At 44.1% G+C, this 23,540-nt stretch overlaps 1 protein-coding gene across 1 annotated transcript in view; it reads left to right on the top strand.

Annotated features, from left to right (window-relative positions):
• RBM39 (RNA binding motif protein 39) overlaps window positions 1-17,613 on the top strand; it is a 1,247,463-nt gene extending 1,229,850 nt beyond the window's left edge. Inside the window, exons 16-17 of the mRNA XM_044090163.1 lie at window positions 15,951-16,029; window positions 16,755-17,613. Of these exons, the coding sequence (XP_043946098.1) occupies window positions 15,951-16,029; window positions 16,755-16,852 (177 nt within the window). The 3' untranslated portion in view covers window positions 16,853-17,613. The remainder of the gene's footprint in view (window positions 1-15,950; window positions 16,030-16,754) is intronic.
• Window positions 17,614-23,540: the final 5,927 nt, after the last annotated feature.

Here is a 23,540-nt window from a genome sequence, read left to right as displayed (position 1 = left end):
CTCCTGACTGACTGTACCAGTCTTGGGTTGAGAGAGCTCTGCCTCCAGTTTGGCTGTGTAACTGCATCTCTCATGTGTTAGAGTTTGTTGGAAGGAGGAGAGGGTTGTCTGTGTACATAAGGCAATTGTAACATTGCCTCAAAATTCCCAGATTCACCAGCTGGACTGGAGAGTAACCTTGAAACTTACCCTTGGACATACCAGATTAGTATAGGGAACTGTTTTTTTACTGATCAGATTAGGGAAGGGAACTGATTTTTCACTTGATCAGGAAGGACCCATCGGGAGCCTAATACTTATGAGAAGTCAAGGAGGGTGTAGTGCTTTAGTTAGTGTTTCCTTAGAGCTGAGCAAGTGCAGGGCTTGAGTAAGAGAATTGAGTGATTACTTTGAGAGTTTGAACAGTTCTAAGGGAAAAAGTGAAGAGCAGACTTTGTGGAGCCGGGAATAGTTTAAACCTATTTAGGAGGCGCTGCTCAGTGCGCAAAAAGAGAGTTGTAGGGTTTTAAGAGAGAGAGAGAGATCAAGGAGTTTAGAATTGACCCAAAATGGCCAATAAAACTACAGCTTCTAGGTAGTAACCACTCCTCCAGGGACAGGCAGGCTGTTCAGTGTTAACCGCTCCCACTGGTGAACACAGAGACTTCCCTTTAGCCCAAGCAAACACTGGCCTTCTAGAAACTTCCAAACAGTTCAGAACAGCAAATCTGTAACTGAACTTTCTTAACTTTCCAAACTAGCATCTCATGTAACAGCTTACCATGGTTCCCCTTCAGAAGACTGAAATATCACAATCCTGTCATTCCTCACAATCCTGACATTCCTAAGACTGAAAACTCGAAATACTGAAAATGCACAGCATACATATACTGACTTTAAACAACATAAACCATATTACTTTCCATGATTCTTGGGTTCCATCTCATCCTCCTTCAGGGTTACTTCATGGTGTGGAAGTCTCTCCTTCCTTTTTCAGGGATTCTCCAACTTCCTCTGTAATATCTTCCTCATTTCTCAGAGGTCCCTGGTGGACCAGGGAACTGTTCGACCTGTCCCTCCTTCCCAAGTAGTACTCCAGGATGTTTCTGGTTCCTCGAAAGGAGGGCATTTGGAGATCTGTTATGGATCTCTCTCTGCTCAACACCTTTCTCAAGGTTCTTTCTTTCTGGGTGCTCACTCTTAAGACTGTTTAATTTCATATTCCTATTCACCCTCTTTTCAGGAAGTTTTTACATTTGTCTGTTGCTTCCGCTCATTTTCATTTCTCTGTTTTGCTCTTTGGCCTCTGTTGCCCCAGGGTTATTCACAAAATACCTAGCTCCTGTGATTGCCTTTTGCAGGCTTCAAGGCATTCACATTTTCCTTATCTAGATCTGTTGCTTCAAGCACCTTCTGTCATTTGCCTGTTGCAGGTTCTGGAGTTCACCATCTCTATCCTTCAAAGTCTGGGGTTCACTATCAACTTCCAAAAGTCTGTCCTGACTCTCTCCCAAGATCATGTACATCTGAATTACAGGATTCAGACAGTACCAGTGTTAGCCCCTCTTCCACCTCCAAAAGTTCTATCCTTGAAAGCTTTCTTTAAATCTGTACTTCCTCTGCCTGCTGTTCCACCCAGAGAGTTTCTTCGAGCCCTGGGATTCATGGTCACCTTTCTTCCAATGCTCCTCAGTCGTACCTCAAGTCAGTTTGGCTTCAGCATTGAACCCTCTAGATTTGAGTGCCTCTCCTTACTTGTCTGAAGTGGGATTTTGGGTTTTCAGCTTCATTTCTTTTCACTGTTCACTGACTCTTCAGACATGGAGTGGGGGCTTCCTGGGTTAATCTGAAAGGTCAGGGTCTTTGGCCTTCCTCCAAAAGTTCATAGAAGACCATATCAACATCAAAGAGATGAGAGCCCTGATTTTGGCCCTTCAGGCCTTTCACCCCATGTTCTCTCTCCCGACACTGAAGAGTTTCACAGGCAACACTACAGTGATGTGGTACGTCAACAAGCAGAGGGCACAATGTGTTACCTTCTCTGCAGGCTGGCTCTTCAGGCCCAGTATCTGGCCCTGTTATTAACTTTTTAGGTAGTGTGTATTCCTTCAGAGCATAATTTAGTGGCAGATGCTTTGAGCAGGTCCAAAACAGAAGTTCACAAATGGATGCTTCACAGAGAAGTGTTCCTGGACGTAATCCATTGGTGGGTTATTTTTCAGGTAGATCTTTTTCCCTTCCATTTGAGTAGGCGACTTCTCCTTTCCTGTTCGTGTCATGCCACCTGACATGGAAGATAGACTCCATTTCTTTCCCTTGGAAGGGGATGATTCTCTGCCCTCCCTCAGAAGATTTAGCTGGACTCCCCAAAAATATTTGTAGTAACTGCCTTTTGGTCAAGACAGCACTGTTTTCCCCCTCTTAATGCATCTGGCCAGGGATATTTACCACTAGTTACTTCACCAGTTAGACCTTCTCACACAGAACAAGGGATTTCACTCATCCATCCTTACTTGCCCACTCTTCAGCTGACACTGTGGGTGATAGGGTTTTGATCCCTTGTAGGCAGCTCTTTTCTGAGGACATGTCCAGTGTTTTATAGGAGTCGAGAAAACCTGCAACCAGAACGTCTTTGTCCAAATGGAGGCAATTTTCTGTCTGGTGCCATGTTCATGACCAGGGCCTTTATTGTGGCGTTTTGGTTCTGTTTGCGAATTGTTCCAGTCTGGCTTGGCCAGTACTTTTGTAATTGCTCATTTATCAGCTTTTTCTGCCGGTCTGCCCTTGAATCCTCCTTTGGCGTCTCAGTTTGAGGTTTAACAGTTTCTTAAAGGTGTCCTGCATCTTAGACCCCCAAGGAAGTCCATTCCTCCTCCTTGGGACCTTAGTTTTGTTGTAGAAAAATTTATCCAGTCTCCTTTTGAACCTGCAGGCTCAGCTTCTCTATAACATTGTACCTGGAAGACTGTCTTTTGCTTGCTTTTCTGCTCTGAGGGTTTCTGAGCTTCAGGCCCTTATGGCCATCCCTCTTTGTTGTTTTTTTTGTTTGTTTTCACAGGGACAGGGTGCCCTTCATACTAATCCTCTTCTTGTGGGCCAAGGTGGTTCATGAGTTGACTTCAAATCAGGCAGTACAAGTCCCTTCCTTTTTTCTTTCTCAGTCTGCTAGTGAAAGGGTCCTACATTCCTTGGATTTGCACAGACAGCTCCGGTATTATTTAGATAAAACTAAAGCCAATTGTAAGCCTGACCAGCTTTTTGTTTTTTGTCCCAGGACATTGGGTTTGGCTGTTTCTAAGCAAACCATCTCCTCCTGGATTTCTAAGGCCAATTCCTTTTGTTCTTTTCATGGCAGATGTCTTTATACTACCATTAGGGCTTGCTCCACCAGAGCTATTGCCTCTTCTGGTGCTTTAAGTGGTTTGACACCAGTTTCATCCTTTAAGCTGCTACTTGGTCTTCAATTCATATCTTTACTAAACATTATAAATTGGATATGGTTTCTGTGGCCAGAGCAGGTTTTGCTAGGGCCATTCTGCATGGGTTTGTTGAGAGCTTTTTCTCAGCCTTCCACCTCCTGATCCTTTTCTTGAGCTTTTTGTAATCTCCCTACCATGAAGAATACTACAGAAGTGATATGGGAGGACATGGTACAGTTGTGTAAAATATTGCAATAACAGTAATGTCCTTCTCTTCACTATTGCAGTATTCATTCCCTCCTTCCAAACCCCTTGTATTGTTTTGGGCTTTGTTTTGGTTTCCCTCCTGACCAAGGGTCTTCCTTTTCCATTTGCATTTTCTCCTCCTGGATGTACATAACTTCCTTGGTCCTATGGAGACTGTTCTGTACTGGGGTATTTCAGTTCTGGGCAACTGCTTCCATACATCACCTTTATGCCCTGCATCCTGATCAGGGAGCATGTGTGAGATGTACAGTGCATACAAGATCTAAAGGCTTTGGTTTACTAGCTGGGCATTGGGCTGTCCTTGGCAGGAGATCCCTATGATGAAGAGAACTGCAACAGTGAAGAGGACATCTGCTATTATGGCAAAGGTTTTACACGCCTATTTTCTTTTTTGTGGGGGGGGGGGGGTTAGATTCATAACATATTGTATTCCCAGGCTGTGGAGCAAGTTACGACTACTGGTCCAAATACTACGTTAGCTACCTTTAAGCCTAGTCTTGACAGATGGGTAAACAGAAATGTACACTAGGATTGTAGTGTACAGTCGTGCTGTCTGTGGGAGATGAGCACTTTGAAGCGCTTGTAAAGCGTTGGAAGAACTTTTAAGTTTGCGTAGTTATGGAAGGCCAGGCCTCTTGGTCCCTGCAGCCACTTTCCTAATATGCTTCCTTTGTTCGTAAGCATTGCTTTTCTCATTATGGAATGCTTTTCCCTCTTCAAAGCATAGCCTCTTTCTCACCCCAGTAAAAAAAAAAAAAAAAACAGACGTACCGATGTTCGTGTTTCCCTGTTGCAGTCATTACATTTGGGTAATCTGCTGGCAGGTTGCCCTCAGTCGGCCTGATTAACAAAGTCTTGGGTCCTGCGTCGGTTGCTGTCCCTTCTTCCATGACGTCAGGTTGTCAGGGGTCTTAAACATGCAGCCGACGCCATTACATCAGTCTTTCTTGATGCGCAGTGCTTGAAGCAGTTTGCAAGTGCCGGTCGGCCGACTCCTGAAATTTTCGTTTTCGAGTTTCAGAACCGAAGTCTTCAACTAAAAACTAAGTACCCCGTTGGGGAAACTTTTTTTCTTGCTCCTTACCAATGTCAGTAAAAGTTAATATTTGTATTACTTGTGGGAAGCAAATATCTCATACGGATTTTAAATTGTACTGAATTCATTGCCTAGGCCCTGACCATGACGTACCTTGCTGTCGGTTTTGTGCTTTTATTTAATCAGCGCACTCTCAGTCGTCGGTACTTTTTTGCTTAAAAATATTTCGGTTCTCGGTTTAATTATCCAGAAATGTCGTCGGTTAGCCATCCGACTACCGTAATACCGAAAAAATGACAGGCTGTTGAGGTCCATAACTGCCAACGACTCTTCTCCTAAGCCAGTCGCCAGTTCACCGGTACTCATTGAGGTGCTTTCGCAGTTCTGATACCCGCTACTTCTGATTCGCAGACCTCTACTGAGACCCATTCGGAGTCCAGTATGCCTCGAGATGATTCACATATGGAACCCACGGATGACTCTACCTTGGATGGGTCCAGAGCCGCTGAGCAGTCACCGGCTTCTGCGGGTGTATTCAGGCCTACAGACTGGCATATTAAACAGACTCAAACTTCAATGCTAAGGCCTAAACCTCGATCTGTGTCTAAAAAAAACAGATTCCCAGGCCGCATGTTCAGGCCCCTATGCTTAAAAAACAATTGATCAAAATGGCTGAAGATTTAATTACTCTAACCAGGGGTAGTCAACCCCCCCTCCAAGAGGCCTAGGATTGAATTTGACTACGAATCTTCTGACTCTTCTAATGATCTGGATTTGGCCATACCTACTTATGAGGACTCTGATGCAGAGGATTCCATTCCCTCTGCTTCTCCGCCGGATGACTTCTCTCTTGGGGAAACTTTACATTCCTTAAGGGAGCATTTCCACTGGGAAAGTCAGGATTTCTCTGAATCCAAAAAGAGGCTTAGGGATTTCCTTCTTCCTCAGCATAGGCCTTTGGCTATACCTCCTGTACTAGATATTGTGTTTTCGGAATCCAGTATAGCCCCTGATTCCTTGCCTCCAGCCCCTAGCAAACCAGACAAGTGTTGCAGGGTTCCTGAGTCCCACACATTCCTTTTCAAGATTCCTTTTGCAAACACAGAAACCATTTCTCAGGGGCCCAAGGGCATTAAGGCTTCTACTGCTAAAAATCCTACCCCTTCTGATAGAGACTCCAGGGCACTGGATAGATGGGGTAAATAGGTTTATACTTCTGCAACCTTAGCAATCGGGGCTTTAAACTGTCAATTTCATATGCTAAAATATCAACAGCATATCATGGGACTGCTTAAACAGAAAATGATTTTGATTTCTGACTGTGTGGAGAATAAAGATTTGCAGGATTTATTGCATTCAGCTGAACAAGTTGGCAAACATACTTTGCAGTGTGGTTTTGATTCTTTAGAGGCCTCTTGTAGGGATGCTGTTACTGAGTCTGTGCTTAGAAGGCATGATTGGCTTAAGGAGCAATCTCTGCCTGATAATGTTAAAGCAAAACATTTGGATGCTCCTTTGCAGCAGGACCGCCTATTTGGCAGTAAGGCTGAATAAGCTCTAAAGAAGATGGAAGATGAAGCTAAATCTATGCAAACTGAAAGATTTCTTACAAGTGCAACCTCCTAGATTTAATAGGCATTGGCCTACTAAGAACTGGTCCTTTCCAGCTCCTTCCAGAGCCTCTATGGCCAAACCCAGACATTCCAAAAGCACCAGGTTTCAGTCCCAAGGGACTTTCAGAACTAAGCAGTGGGGTGCTTCCACTTCCAAATCTGGAAACAACAAGGCACCACCCTATGGTAAGCAGTCTATGACTTCCCTTTGAAATTACCAAGCTCTTAACTCTTAGCCGCCCCTTTGAGGGGAAAACTGGCTCTTCATTCAAGAAACTGGCAACTTATAACACAGGACAAATGGGTTTTAAATAGTGTCCCAGGGATACAGATTTAATTTCCACACGCTGCCAACTCCAAACGGGTGGCCAGACCTGCCCCCAAATCAGTGGGCAGAGGCTCAGAAACAAGTACTTTCTCTCCTAAACATGGGGGCTATTCAACTAGTACCAGAAGAGGAAAAGGGACAAGGTTTCGATTCCAGACTTTTCCTTGTACCCAGAAAAGACAAATCATTGTGACCAATTCTGGACCTGTCTACTCTAAACACCTTTCTGGACATTCCAAAATTCAAGATGCTGACTCTTCAGTTACTTCCTATACTAGGCAAGGATGCCTGGCTGGCAACTCTCGACTTGAGGCTTACCTGCATATCCCAGTCAGGGAATCTTGCAGAAGATCTCTACTCTTCAAAGCAGGCTGCATGCATTATCAATTCTCTGCACTGCCCTTTGGCTTGTCTACTGCGCACAGGATTTTCACAAAGTGCCTGGCTCCAGTAATTGCATTTTGCAGGCAAAGAAATATTCAAATATATCCATACCTGGACGATTGTCTAATTCAGGCAGAAAACCAGACCATTCTTCTAAAACATCTGGCGTTGAAAAAGAGTTCTAACCTGTCTAGGGTACACCATAAACGAAAAGAAATCTCAACTGGTACCCTCTCAAAAGATTGCATTCCTGGGTGCAAGCTTGAATACAACTGTCCAGATGGCTTTCCTTACGCCAGAAAAGCAAATTCATTTGGTGACTTACTTCAAACAGGTGGCCACAAAAAACCTATCTGCAAGGCAAATACTGCAAGCCTTGGGGTTTATGGCCTCCTGCATTCTTCTAATTCCATATGCAAGACTGCATATGAGGAAACTTCAGTGGTACTTAAAAAGTTTATGGAGTCAGCATTGTCACAGTCTCGAAACAATGATTCCTATTATACCTTGCCTGCGCCTAGAGTTCCTATGGTGGGCAGAGGCCTGCCACCAAAACAAGGGACTGACATTCACACCACCCCCTGCCGCCCAAACCCTAACTACACACTCTTCAGACTATGCATGGGGGGCTCATCTGGCAGGGAAGTGCATTCAAGGCAAATGGAGCCCAAATCGAATGCACCTTCATATCAATCAAAAAGAAATGCTAGCTGTACAGAATGCACCGACAGCCTTCAAGGACTACTTTCATCCAGGACAATTACTGGTAAAGACTGACGACACCACGGTTATGTGGTACATAAGCAGGAAGGGTACACATTCCTACCCCCTCTGTAGACTAGCCATGGCATTGTGGAACACTGCCTTGAGCTGCTAAGTACAACTACAAGCTCAATTCCTGCCAGGAAAGCAGAATGTTATGGCAGACGAACTAAGTAGAAATCTCATGGACCCTCATGAATGGAAACTGGAACCGCGGATTTTCAACATGTTGAGACACAAATGGGGGGAGCCCAGATATAGATCTTTTTGCTTCACCCCAGAACTACCAGGTGGACAAATTTTGCACAAGAACTCATCACAAAAAAGCCTGGAAAGTGGATGCTCTGTCCTTCAGCTGGAAAGACCTATCAGTCTATGCCTTTCCACCTCTGCCTTTGCTGTCCAAAGTTCTACTAAAAGTCAAACAGGACAAACCAAAAATGATTTTGATTGCTCCAGACTGGCCTCGACAACACTGGTACCCACTCCTGCGCAGTGTCACACATCTCTCTGTGGCACCTGCCTCAGACACCTTCCTTACTGTCTCAGCAGGAGGACCAAATTCTGCACCCTCAGCTCCAAACATTGAATCTTGCAGCTTGGCTAATCACTTAAATTCCCCCTTAGCATCCCTCAGCAAACCTGTGATGGATGTCATTTTGGAGGTGAGAAGACCTAGTACTAGAAAATCTTATGCTGGCAAATGGAAAAGATTCTGTGCCTGGAATCAGTCTCAAGGGATGAGCACAGCAGTGTCGAATTTACCTCAGATTTTGCAATACTTAACTGAGATTCTTCACAAGGGCCTGTCTCTTTCTTCCATAAAAATCCATGCCTCAGCCATTTCAGCTCATTACAACACAGAACCCCCCCCCCTTCTCTCATCCTCTTCTAAAGCAGTATCTCAGCGGGACCAAAAACTTGACCACCCAGGAGAGCTCCGTCCCCTGCCCTGGGACCTTAACTTTGTATTGGAGAAACTCACTCTACCTCCTTTCGAGCCAGCTGCAACTGCAGTATTAAAATTTCTTTCCTTTTAGCAATCACTTCAGCTAGAAGGATATCTGAATTACAGGCCCTTATGGCAGTGGAGCCTTTCATCATCTTTCATGCGGACAGGGTGTCACTCAGGACCAGTCCATCATTCATGCCCAAGGTGGTATCCAGTGAGGCTCTTAATCAGTCCATTCATTTGCCAACTTTCTTTCCCAATCCACAGAACAAGGGAGAGCAGGTTCTGCATTAATCGGATATACACAGACAACTTAGTTTCTATTTGGACAGGACTAAATCTCAAAGAAAATCTGAACTGCTGGTAGCATTTGCTGCAGGGGCAGAGGGGAAGGCTATTTCAAAGCAAGCTATTTCTAAATGGATAAGCCATTGTATTCATTTTGTTATAAGCACCGTGGAAAACCTATCCCCCCAGGGGATCAGATCTCATTCCACCAGGGCTGCATCTACTTTAGCAGCCTTTCTTTCCTACCATGGATATTCTAGAAGCTGCTACCTGGAGTTCAGTTCTTACTTTGACCAAACATCATCACTTACCAATTTTCTCTAAATCCAGAGCTGGCTTTGCCACTGCTGTTTTGCAGGGCCTTATAGCTGTTCCTAATGCTGTGTAAATCCATCCTGCCAACCGTAGCTTTGGGAATCTACCCAAATGTAATGACAGCAACAGTGAAACACAATTCACATAGTACAGTTGTGTACACTTTACCGTAAATGTAGATGTTAGTGTGTATTCACTGTTGCAGCCCTGGTTACCCTCCCTTCAGCCCCTTGATGTTCTTCATCTCACATTGCTGCAGTCATAACCTGTGAGTAGTCCGCTGTCCTCGGTCGGCCTGAATACCAAAGTGTTAGGCTGGCGTCGGTCATGGTCGCTCAGATCTGACGTCAGTACGCCGTGGTACTAAAGCGCATGACCGACGTCATATCCTCAGTCTTTCTTGCCGTGGTCCAAGCAGAAGCAGCGTTTGCAAGTGCCGTCGGCCCTGAAATTTTCGTATTCTGAGTTTCAGACCGAAAACCAAGTTGGGCTAAGTACCCCGTTGGGGAATATTTTTGTCTTTTCTTGCCTCAGTTAAATCCGGATGTCAGAAAAAGTGAATGATTGTATTTCTTGTGGGAAACAGATACCTCATAGGGATTACCACTCTCTCTGTATTCCTTGCTTGGGGCCTGAGCACGACATAGTCGGGTGTCGCTTTTGTGCTAGATTTAATAAGCGCACCATTAAACGTAGGTTAGATTGCGCTAGGCTTGTCTTCGGTAAGCGGTGTAATTACAATATGCCGTCGGATCCTCCAACGCCCGCTACCGCTAAGAAGCGCAAGGAAAAATCGTTAAAGTCCAAGCAGGATGAGTCGTCCGTTCCGGACACCGGTTCTTTAGAAACTACGGTGGAATCTGTGGATCCAGCCGAGGTTTCAGCTGAGTCTCAGGGGGAGCCTTTAATTTTGCAAGATGTGGCCTCTCAGGAGTCGGGTCAGGCTGAGGGGGCCTCTCAGGTTGCTGTACTCCCTTCTTTGCATAAGGTGGTTAGGCCTTCCCCTTCTGTCTCTAAGGTACCTTCCAAGGTCAGGCCTAGTTTGTCTTCCTCTGGCGTCAGTCCTAGTTCTGCAGGTTCTGTACCTAGAAAACACATGCTTAAAATGGCAGAAGATTTGATTACTTTAATCAGAGGTTCTTTGCCCCCTCCAGATAAAAGGCCTAGGGGTGGAGCCAGAGGTGGAAGGTTTGGAACATTCTTCAGATTACTCAGAGTCTTCGGCTGAAGACATTCAGGATTTTCCTCCTTATTCTGATTCAGACGCAGAGGATTCTAGTCCTTCTGCTTCTCCTCCAGAGGATTTCTCTTTTTCAGAAACCCTGCATTCTATGAGGGAGCATTTTAAATGGGAAGGTCAGGATTTCTCAGATTCCCGAAAGAGGCTTAGTGAATTCTTGTTTTTACCACAACATAGGCCCTTGGCTATACCCCCTGTTTTGGATGTTGTTCAGGATGTTTTCTCTGAGGCTTCCCTTAATCCAGATTCTCTGCCTCCTGCCCCGGTTAAACCAGATAAGTATTACAGAGTGCCAGAGGCTCATAAATATTTGTATAAGAGCCCAAGGGCTGACCCATAAACTATTAGCCAGGGACCTAAGGGTGTCAGGGCTTCTGTTGTAAAGAATCCAGTTCCTATGGATAAAGATTCTAGAGCTTTGGATAGGTGGGGTAAAAAAGTGTATACTTCTTCCACTCTAGCAATGAGGGCTTTGAATTGCCAGTTTCATATGCTGAAGTACCAGAATTTTCTCCTTACTCAGTTAAAATCTAAGGTAGATGCTTTGGCAGAGGGCATAGAGTGTAAGGAATTACAGGATTTGGTTCATGCCTCTGATCAGGTGGGTAAGCATTCTTTGCAGTGTGGTTTCGATGCTTTACAGGCTTCTTCCAGGGTGGCTGCCACTGGATCAGTTATTCGTAGGCACGCCTGGCTTAAGGATCAGAACTTGTCAGAGCATGTTAAAGCTCGAATTTTGGATGCTCCCCTTCAGTCTGAAGTTTTGTTTGGTTCTCCTGTGGAGTCAGTCTTGAAGAAAATGGAAGACAAAGCTAAGTCTATGCAGACTGTTAAGGATTTTTTGCAGGTGCAGCCCCCTAAGTTTAGCAGAAATTGGCCTACTAAGGGATGGGCTTATCCTTCTTCTGATTTACAGTCTAGGGGCAGATCTAGACGTGGTAGGGGCAGAGCTCAGGGTTCTTTCAGGCCTAGGATGTGGAGTTCCCCTGCACAATCTACAGGTGAGGGCAGGGGCCAGTCCTTTCGTAAACAGACCCAATGACCTGCATCTTCAGCTGCCAGATCCTTCCTGTCTGGCAGCTCCTCTGGGAGGAAAGTTGGCACTCTTCAGGCAAAATTGGCTTTTAGTCACCCGGGACAAATGGGTGTTGGACATTATAGACCGAGGCTACAAGTTTTATTTCCACACATTGCCTCCTTTCAAAGGCATGCCAGACGTTCCTCCTCAGCAAAGGGTGGAGGCTCACAAACAGATTTCTTTACTTCTTCAAATGGGGGCTATACAGCAGGTCCCTCTGTCAGAAGTGGGCCTAGGATTTTATTCTCGCCTGTTTCTTGTACCAAAGAAAGGAAACACTTGGAGGCCAATTCTGGATTTGTCTATCCTCAACACATACCTGGACATTCCAAAATTCAAAATGTTGACTTTGCAACAACTTCTGCCTCTGTTAGGCAAAGATCACTGGATGGTAACTCTGGATCTCAAAGAGACTTATCTTCATATTCCTATCAGGCCCAGTTGCAGGAGATTCCTGCGTTTTGGCTGGGACTTTACATTATCAGTTCTCTGCATTGCCCTTTGGCTTATCTACTAGGGTGTTCACAAAGGTTCTGGCTCCGGTGATAGCCTTCTTAAGGTTAAGAGGAATACAAATTTATCCTTATTTGGACGATTGCCTGATTCTTGCTCAAGACAAAGACAAGCTACTTCACCATCTACAGTATGTTATGGCAGTGTTAAGGTGCCTAGGGTATTCTGTGAACGAAACAAAGTCCAGTCTAGTACCCTCTCAGGACATGTGCTTTCTGGGTGTGAGACTGAATACAGCCTCTCAGATGGCATTTTTGACCCCGGACAAGCAAAGAAATCTTACCCTTTACTTCCAACAATTGTCTCTACGGTCCAGGCTGACTGCAAGGACAGTCCTTCAAGCCTTGGGGTTCATGGCATCTTGTATTCTGGTGCTTCCCAATGCCAAACTGCATATGAGGAAGCTACAATGGTATCTCAAAAGTGTATGGACTCAACACTGCCATGATTTGGACACTGTCATTCAGATAATACCATGCATTCAAAAGGAATTTTTGTGGTGGGCTCAGGAATGTCACCTAAACAAGGGACTCTTTGTGACCCGACCAGAGGCGAGTCAGATCTTAACGGCAGATGCCTCAGACAAGGCTTGGGGAGCACACCTCAATGGAAAATGGGTTCAAGACACGTGGCCTGCCAGACTTCAACATTTGCATATCAACTTGAAGGAGATGTTAGCAGTCCAATTTGCATTGATGGCCTTCAAGGATCTACTTCACCCAGGACAAGTGTTGATTCAAACAGACAACACAACTGTCATGTGGTACATCAACAAACAAGGGGGAACCCATTCGTACCCTCTTTGCAGGCAAGCTATGATTTTGTGGGAGACTGCTCTCAGTTTGCACCTCACTCATCAGGCAAGGTTTCTGCCAGGAGCACAGAACTCCTTAGCGGATGTTTTGAGCAGACAGATGGTGGATCCCCACGAGTGGAAATTGGATCCTCATGTATTTCGACAGTGATTTGGGGGACTCCAGACATAGATCTGTTCGCTTCTCCACTAAATTTCCAGTTGCCAAAGTTTTGCACAAAGATGTTTCATCCAAAAGCTTGGAAAGTGGATGCTCTATCATTCATTTGGAACAATCTTCACGTCTATGCCTTTCCTCCTCTGCCTCTCCTTCCCAAGGTGCTTTTGAAGGTCAGACAGGACAAGCCCTCCATGATTCTAATAGCTCCAGATTGGCCGCGGCAGCACTGGTACCCTCTGCTGAGGAGTTTAGTACGGGAGCCTCCTTGGCCTTTGCCATCAATTCCACACCTTTTGTCCCAGGCAGGCAATCATTTCCTCAGTCAGGATACAGTCCCTGCATTTGACAGCCTGGCATATTCTGTTCTAGAACCTGGAGGGTCGTAGCTTCCGCAACAGGTTTTGAATGTCATTTTGGAGGCCAGAAGGCCTAGTACAAGGAAAGTTTATGCTGATAAATGGAGGAGATTTTTTATTTGGAGCAAAGCAAAGGGCTTTGATGTTTCAGGGCCTAATTTGAGTGTTTCACTTCAGTATCTTACAGAATTATTAGACAAGGGTTTGTCTTTCTCCTCTGTAAAAGTTCATGCTGCAGCCATTTCTGCTCACTATGACTGTGACCCACCATTATTCTCTCATCCTTTGTTTAAGCAATTTCTTAGAGGGGCAAAGAACATAAGACCCCAGAGAGCTCCTACTCCTTCCTGGGATCTCAATTTTGTGTTGGAAAAACTCACTTTACCTCCTTTTGAACCTGCAGCTACATCTGAGTTGAAGTTTTTGTCTTGGAAGACTGCTTTTTTGTTGGCCATTACGTCTGCTAGAAGGGTATCTGAATTACAGGCTCTAATGGCAGTTGAACCCTTCCTGATTTTTCATAAGGATAGGGTATCCTGCACTAACCCTACTTTTATGCCTAAAGTGGTTTCAAATGTGGCCTTGAACCAATCTATTTATTTGCCTACATTTTATGCTGATCCCCAAAATAAAGGGGAGAAAATTTTGCACTCTTTGGATATTCACAGGCAGTTGCGTTATTATTTGAGCAGAACTAAAGGGTTCAGACAGTCTCAACAGTTGTTTGTTTCTTTTGCTTTGGCCTCTCAGGGGAAACCTGTTTCAAAACAAACTATTTCTAAGTGGATTGGCCATTGTATTGCTTTTTGTTATTCTCATCATGGTAAGGAGATTCCGGCTGGAATCAGACCTCATTCCACTAGGGCTACTGCCACTTCTACTGCTTTTTTAAGGGGTGTAGCTACTAAAGATATTTTGGAGGCTGCTACTTGGAGTTCAGTGCACACTTTTTCTAAACATTACCATCTCCCTCTTTATTCCAAATCTAGGGCTGGGTTTGCCACTGCAGTTTTACAGGGCATGTTAGCAGCTCCCAATGCTTTATGATTTTGCCAACCTCCCTATACCTTTGCTTTGGGATTCTACCCACAGGTTATGACTGCAGCAATGTGAGATGAAGAACATAGTACAGTTTTGTACCTACCATAAATGTAGATGTTCGAAGATCCACATTCCTGCAGTCCAATTTACCCTCCCTCCTTCCCCTCTGTAGTTTGGAGTGGTTGTGTGGTTTTAGTTGTAAATATTGTTTGTACATAGATGTTTGGAGGTTTTCTGTTTTTGGCTATGGCCTTTCTTTTTCGGGCCTTCTGACATCTGGGGCAAGAAAGACTGAGGATATGACGTCGGTCATGCGCTTTAGTACCACGGCGTACTGACGTCAGATCTGAGCGACCATGACCGACGCCAGCCTAACACTTTGGTATTCGGGCCGACCGAGGACAGCGGACTACCCACAGGTTATGACTGCAGCAATGTGGATCTTCGAACATCTACATTTATGGTAGGTACAAAACTGTACTTTTTTCTTTTACTATGCTTAAAAACCTTTTTGGTGTATTTGCTTTTGTTTGGAGGTATATATTTTTGTGTTTCTAATTATATCTATGTAGGTATATATATATATATATATATATATGTGTGTGTGTGTGTGTTTGTGTGTGTATATATATATATATATAAAATTTTGCTCCCCATGTGGGGTGCACCTGACATCTGGGGCAAGAAAAACTGATGTAATGGCATCGGTTGCATGTGTTATACCCCTGACATCATGGAAGAAGGGACAGCAACCGAAGCAGGACCCAAGACTTTGTTAATCAGGTCGACTGAGGCAACCTGCCAGCAGATTACCCGAATGTAATGACTGCAACAGTGAATACACAACATCTACATTTATGGTAAGTGTACACAACTGTACTTTTCATCTAAAACACAAATATGCATCTTTGCATGGGTGGCCTATGCCAGAGTTGAGAAGTGATATGGTCTACCAGATGTCCTGCTGAAGTGAATTCTTGTATCTCAGGAAAATCTTCATCATTGATCCTGTGTATAATTAATATATCAGAGGACCTTACTGCATTGTTGCACTCCCTAATGGTAACAAGATCTACTTTTGTTGTTGTGTTTTTCGGCTTTTCCCGGTTAGGGGTCGCCACAGCGGAACTCCAGTCTGCTAATGATTGGCAGTAGATTTTTACGTGCAGAGTTGCCGGCCCTGACGCACAACCTTCAACGAAGGTACGCCCATTCACGCATGTGACCACACGGAAGATGCTCTAGCTGAGAATCGAACAGGACAACGTCTTACTTTGAGGCGACAACGCTACCGCAGCACCACCACCGCAGTTTTTATTGTGTTGCATTCTAACTTCTTTTTAAACTAATGCTGCAAATTTTTCAGTGTTGCAGATGAGTGCATGTATTTTTTTTTCTATTTCAGGGAAATGTGTATGTGAAGTGTCCCACAATAGCTGCAGCAGCGGCAGCTGTACATGCCTTGCATGGAAGATGGTTTGCAGGTTAGTAGTGTTTTGTAACTATGACTCCTAATTGGACCTAGTTGGCTGCTACTTCGCTTGTTTCCTGTGGGGTAGCCATCATTTAATTATCCCATTGTTTCATAGTAGGCTAAAATGGGGAGATTTAGTAGGCAGAAAAGCATGCAAGCTTATTTTTAATTTTCACAGTGCTGTTTTAGTATCGAGAGATTTAATTCCATAATAGTTCATAAAGCCATTCATTTGGTAATCAGTACTGCAGCATTTTGGGGAACTTCACTTACGTTAGCTTGTGGAAAGTCATCCAGATTTGCTTTTACCATTTAGTGACTGCCACATTTTAGAGACAGCTGGGGAGGGGGAATTAAATGCTTAACTTTATTTTAATTTCATTGGTTTTGCTGTTCTAGATGCCTGCACTCAGTGATTTCCCAAGGCTTAGTAAATGCAGCATTTTTTTAGAAGTGGTAGAAAAGCTTTTGAATGTTGAACACTAGCATTTTTTCCATTATACTTTGTACACCGGGGACTTTTAAAATGTTTACTGGTTTGATGCGAGTAGCACTGATGAAAAGTCTGTATTTATATAGTACCTCCAGGTAGCTGAAAAAAATTTAGGACCACTTTAGTTTGTAGATAGCAGCATGAAGCTGTGCTGCCTTGTCACAGTTTTGTCAAGACATCTTTGGTAAGTTTAGCATTTTGTGGTGAAATTCAGTAAACCAGTTTCTTTTTTTTTTTTATAGGAAAAATGATTACGGCTGCATATGTGCCTCTTCCTACATACCACAATCTTTTCCCTGATTCATTAAATGCCGTACAGTTACTTCCTGCTCGACGATGAGTGTACATTAAGCATTTTGGAAGATGGACTACAACAAAAAAAAAAATCATGCTCTTGGTTCTGTGTGTGTGTGTGTATATATATATATATATATATATATATATATATATATATATATATATATATATATACACATATATATAAATATATAAATACTATTTGGTAGCTTTAATTCAGTTTTTATTTAGTAAACCTTGCGATTTTTCCCAGCTGCAAGAAAATGAAGTGAAAGAGCTCTTCAGAATGCATTTCCTGACTCTACCGCAGTGCATTCAGCTTCACGAACCATTTACACACGTTGTTGTGAAATCTGTACTACTTTGACCCATTGTATTGGAACTCAAAGCTGACAACCACAGGTGCAGGAAAGACTTGAAGTTTCCATTTTAAGTTAAAAATTGTTACCTCTTTCCATCGAACACTTGTCCTTAATGTGGCAGTTTGCTGGGTTGTGCCAGCCTTTGAAAAGTGTCTTGTTCAGATAGGTCATCATTTAACATTTTTAAATGACCGTTTTTAATAGGATAAAAGAACAAAAACTACAGATAACATAATTTTATGCCATTGATTTATTTCTGTATAATGCTGGTTAATTAAACACAGCAAGAAGAACTGTTTGTTATCCTAGTGTCTCGTTTAATAGTGGTAAATTTCATGTATGTGAATTTTTTGTATATACAGTACATGTTCACATGTATCCAGATATTTGAGCCAGATTAGATTAAAGTGGTATTTCACAGCGATATTGCAGTTTAAAAGCACTGCTTATAAAGCCAGTTTTATCTTGTGTTAATGCTGTAGTAATTTTCTCTGGCTATATTATGATACTCTCCTTTATTAAGCTCTGTGAGCTCTAATAGATACCTTGTTCTTGGTTTTCTTTAGTGTGTTAAAAAAGATGGCCTGTTATTTCTATCAGACAAATGGTTTTCTTAAAAAAAAATTTGTAAACAACCACTGTGATTAAATTGTTAAAAAAAAAAATCTGTTGAGACTCCTGTAATTTGAATGTTAGAATTTGACAATATGCACATGGAGTAAACCTATATTTTTAAGGCGGGTCAGAATAACTAACCAGTCATATAATTTGTCTTTACATGTCATATGTGCAGTTATTTCCAGTCAGAGTTCATTACCTGCTATTTTCTCCCTAGAAGACCAGTAGTGGTCTTGGACTAGCATTCCATGGAACCTTGATTATTGTACAAGATGCTCTTGCATAACCATCATTGCTAGGAGACTTGTCTGTGTTCCACATCTCACTTGAACACCAGAGTAATTTCATCTTTGTATTGTATTTACTTCACCTTTTATGTAGGAATGAGGACTGGAGAAACCAGGTTACTTAGAAGTAGTTGAAACACAGAAATGTGAAGCATCAAGGGGAAGACAGTCAAGTCTTGAAAAACATACCCCACTGATGTCCTTCAAGGATGCATCTGCAGTCCTAACAAATGGGTTGTCCTATCGTCAGGCAGCCCTTCGGTCGGCCGGATTCCAAAGTCTGGGTCTGGCCTCGGCTGGTGTCGCACTTCACCCGACGTCATCTCTGCTGGTCTTCGGGTATAAAGGCATCAGCCGACACCATTTTCCTCAGTCTTTCTTGCCGCGTGGCGCCCGAAGCAGAAGCTGTTCGCAAGTGCCGGTCGGTCAGATCCAGAGATTACTACTACCGAATACTACTTCGAAGACTTCTAAGAGCTAAGTACCCGTTGGGGACTCTTTCTTGCCTCAGCCGATGTCAGAAAAAGTAAATAACTGTTTAACTTGTGGGAAACAAATACCTCATAAAGATTTCCACTCTTACTGCTTACCTTGTTTAGGCCCAGACCATGACGTAGCAGCCTGTTTAGCCTGTGCTTCCTTCAACCGACGAACGCTTAGGCGTCGGTCAGAGTTTGCAGAACAGTTTTTCGGCTCAGATTTTGCATACATTATGCCGTCGGATCCTCCGACTTCTCAAATTGTTAAAAAACGCAAAGAAAAAGACCAACACTCGCGGTCCGCGGTTTCGGCCGAAACCGCGGTTAAGCAAACCGCGAGTGTCTCGGTTTCGGCCGAAACCGAGCAAACGGGTCAATCTTCAGCCGAATCCATGACTACTACCGAGGCTCCTGCTACCCTAGTTGAATCGGCCTCTGAAGTTTTGCCTACTAATGTGGTCCCTGTAGAATTATCGGACACCATCCCTTTGGATGTCTCTACCCCAGCACGTGGTGCTGCTAGGCCTCCTGCAGCCATGTCTATTAAGGCCTTTTCCAGGGCTAAAGCAGCCAAAACTGCTAAATCAGTGCCTGTTAAGCCCCCCTCACACAGGCCCAGTTCCAGTTCTCAAATGCTTACTCTGGCAGAGGATCTCATCTCTTTAATAAGGGGATCCCAATCTCACCCAGACAGGGCCTCTCAGCCTCCAGAAAAGAGACCTAGAGCAGAGCCCCTAGAGCCAGTGTCCTCAGATGATTCTTCAGATGATTCTTCTGATGATTCAGACATTACAGACCATCCAGAGGCTCCTTTTTCTACTTATGAAGATTCCGATGCTGAAGAATCTATTCCTTCTGCCTCTCCACCAGAGAAATTTTCCTTTGGGGAAACCTTACATGCCATGAGAGAGCAATTCCAATGGCAGGGACAAGATTTCTCAGATTCAAGAAAAAGGCTTAGGACCTTTCTACACTTACCGCAACATAGGCCCTTAGCTATACCTCCAGTTCTGCCTGTTGTGGATGATGCATTTAATGATGTTTGCACTGCCCCTGATACCTTACCTCCAGCCCCTGCCAAACCCGATAGGTTTTACAGGGTACCGGACACTCATCACCACCTATACAAGGCCCCACTTGCAGATCCTGAGACTATCTCCCAGGGGCCTAAGGCAGTAGCTCCGACCTCAGCAAAAAACCCTCTCCCTTCTGAAAGGGAATCCAGGTCCTTAGAGAGATGGGGTAAAAAAGTTTACACCTCTGCTACTCTCTCAGCTAGAGCTTTGAACTGTCAGTTTCATATGATCCAATACCAAGAGTTTATGCTTGATCAGTTAACTAAGAAACTGTCCTCTGATGATTCCTTAGATAAGAAATATGTTTTAGAAATGGTGAATAACATTCAGCAGGTTAGTAACCATTCTTTAAAATGTGGCTATGATGCACTGGAGGCTTCATTTAGATCAGCCATGACTGGCACAGTTATAAGAAGGCATGCATGGTTGAAAGAACAGGTCTTGCCGGATCATGTTAAAGCAAAGCTGTTAGATGCTCCTATGGATAAGGCCAGTCTATTTGGTTCTCCTGCTCAGCAAGTAATGAAGAAAATGGAAGAGAAGGCAAAATCTGTACAAACAGTTAAAGATTTCTTACAGGTTCAGCCCCAAGGTTTAGCAGGAACTGGCCTGTCAAAAATTGGTCCTTTCCAGACTCCTCTAAGTCTCAGAGAGGCAGGAATAGGCGTTCCAGAGGCAGAAATCAATCCAGAGGAGGTGCCTACAGAGGACGCCAGTGGCAAGGCAATAACCAGCGAGGCACAGACACAACCACTGCCACTGCAACAGGACAATCACAGTGACTTGGCTCTGACACCGCCTACCAGGGAACAAATAGCAGCACCCTTAGGCGGAAAGTTAGCCTTATTTTCAAAAAATTGGCACTATATCACAAGACAAGTGGATTTTGCAGACTATAGACCAAGGCTACAGGTTTCATTTCCACACCTTACCAGTAAAAAGAGGAATGCCAAACCTACCTCCAAATCAGAAAACAGAAGCTCTAAAACAGCTCAATTAACAAAGATGAGAGCTGTGAAAAGAGTACCACCAACAGAACAGGGCAAAGGATTCTACTCCAGACTCTTCCTAGTACCAAGAAAAGAGAAAAGTTGGAGACCTATTCTCGACCTGTCCACCTTAAACACATTCATCATTGTTCCAAAATTCAAAATGCTGACCCTACAGCAACTTCTTCCCATGCTGGGCAAGGAGTGTTGGCTGGTAACTCTAGATCTCAAGGAGGCATACCTGCACGTCCCCATACGACCAAATTGCAGAAGATACCTCAGATTTCTTGCAGGATCAGAGCATTATCAATTCTCAGCATTGCCCTTTGGCTTATCTACTGCCCAGAGTATTCACAAAATGCCTGGCATCAGTAATCGCTCATTGCAGGCTACAGGAATCCAAATTTATCCATACCTGGACGACTGCCTGATACAAGCGGACAACAAAAGCAAGCTGACAAAAGACTTACAAAGAGTCATTTGCTTACTACAAGCCCTGGGATACACAGTCAATTTAAAAAAGTCAAGACTAATACCATCCCAAACAAGAACATTCTTGGGTGCAGAATTGGACACAGTAAAACAGATGGCATTCCTAACTGCAGAAAAACAAGAACAACTCCCTCTTTACTTCTTGGCATTAACAAAGCAGAACAAACTAACAGCAAGGAAAGTACTGCAGGCCTTGGGCTTCATGGCATCATGCATAATCCTGGTCCCCCATGCCAGACTACGTATGAGAAAACTACAGTGGTACCTAAAGAATTTATGGTCTCAACACAGGCACAGCTTAGAAACCAAAATACCACTAATCCCATGCCTGAAACAAGAGTTCCTATAGGTTCATAGGTTTATACTAGGCTATCTGCCCTAAGGCATTTATAAGCCTAGCCCAAATTATTGTGGCTTACGCCACCCCTTATATGAAAAAATACTGTGCCCATTAGTTTGTTGTGCCTCTGTCCAGCAGTGACACAGAGTTGATTCCTGGGGTAAACCTACGATCTCCCATCCACAGGTCTAGATTTCTCTTGAACAGAGTCAGCGAGGTGCTCTGCCTCACATGGACCGGGATTTTATTCCACAGCATAGGGAGTCTCTGAGTGATAAATCTATCCCTCCAGCACGCCGTATTTATATGGGTGCTAAGGTTTAAGTCGCTTGCTCTAGTGGTTTTGGTGGATTTGGATTTTTGAGGTGGAGCATGTCCATTAATTCGGGTTGGACATGGCCTTGTATGTCAGGCACATGTCACCTCTGAGCAGACGGTATGCGACTGAATAGAGCTGGAGTTTCTTCAATCTGGCAGCATATGACAGATTTTGGAGTCCCTTTATCCTTTTGGTGAGGAACTTTTGGGGTCTCTCCAATTGCTGCAGATGTCGGGTGAGATACATCCCGAATGGGGCATTGTACTCGATCATTGGTCTGATAAGTGAAGAGTACAGGGGAACAATGACCTCACTAGATCTGGATGTGAATCCCTTCATGATCAGGTGGGCAATGTAGAAGGTCTTTCTAACCACTTTAGCAATGTGAGTGTCAAAGAAAGGCCACTGTCAACCTGGGTCCCCAGGTCCCTGATAACCTCTTCTGTGCTTAGTGGATTGCCACCTATATGGTAGCTTGGGGTTACCTTGTTTTTCCCGAAGGGTATGACTATACATTTGTTGGCGTTTAACTTCTGGCCATGGCTCTGGCACCAGCTATCTGTTTCCTTAGTCCCTTCTGAAGGATATCCGTGTCCGATGCACTTTCCACTATGGCGCCCAGTTTGCAGTCGTCTGCAAACTTTGTCAGCCAGAGTCCTCCCATGTTGGCCTGTACTTCTGAGAAGTAGATGCCAAACAATAGGGGGCCAATGACCGAGCCCTGTGGGACACCACTTGTGACCGGCTTGGAGTCTGACACAGCGCCAGCAACTCTAACCCTGTGGGTTCTGTCCTTAAGCCAGTTTGCAACCCATCTTGTGACATATGGGTTTACATTTAAGCTGGTAAGTTTTTCTACAATACCCGAGTGGGGTATTGTGTCGAAGCCTTTGCAAGGTCAAGGTAGGCTGTATGGACTGCCTTTCCTCATCAATGGCCTTGGTGACTGTTTCAAGAAGTCAACCAAGTTCAAAAGGCATGATCTTCCCTTGACAAAGCCAAACTGGGTCGGGTCCAATGTCTGCAAGTCCCTATATCTTTGTTTATGAGCTCCATTATGATCCTCTCCATAGCTTTGCAGACTAGACTTGTTAAGCTTATGGCGGTAATTACCAGGGTCCGTGAGGCACCGCCTTTGTGGAGTGGGACCACAGTTGCCGTCGCCACTCCTTGGGCACGTATCCTGTGGTAAGGCTGAGATTAAACAGCTGCCTTATGTGCGGGTTTAATTCCTCATTTAGCTCGTGTAGCACACAGCCGGGGACACCATCCGGTCCCATTGATGCTGTGTTTTAGCTTTAGAGAGAGCAGCTTTCACCTGCGCATTTGAGATGTCCGGGAGGCTACACTCGGCTGGGATAGTTATCTCTCCTTTAGGGGAGAGGGGTGAAGTTTGCACTGAACCTGTCTGCCAGTATGTTGGCAATGTCTGTGGGTTCAGTGATTTTTGTATCATTTTGGACTAATTCTGAGCATATCTGGGAGTTTCCACCCAGGTTCCTAACATAGCTGAAAAAGGCCTTATGATTGTCCTTTGAATCCATGGCAATTTTTCTCTCAAAATTGGCCTTAGTTGATTTTATGAGTGCTCGTATTTTTTACTAATAATGATCAGGGGTGACTTCCCTTTTATGGATTTTGTTCTATCATGTAATAGCTTTCTCCTCTTATTGTAAAGTTTGTTAATGGCTGGGGTCCACCAGACTGGACGTTTGCCCTTTGTGGAAAGAGTCTTGGTTTTATTTGGGATTGCCTGATCCATGCAGTCC

The sequence above is a fragment of the Protopterus annectens genome, chromosome 12.part0 (assembly GCF_019279795.1).
Source record: "Protopterus annectens isolate FY-2018-M chromosome 12.part0, PAN1.0, whole genome shotgun sequence".
Classification (NCBI taxonomy): Eukaryota; Metazoa; Chordata; order Ceratodontiformes; family Protopteridae; genus Protopterus; species Protopterus annectens.
This window is presented reverse-complemented; position numbering and strand designations above follow the sequence as displayed.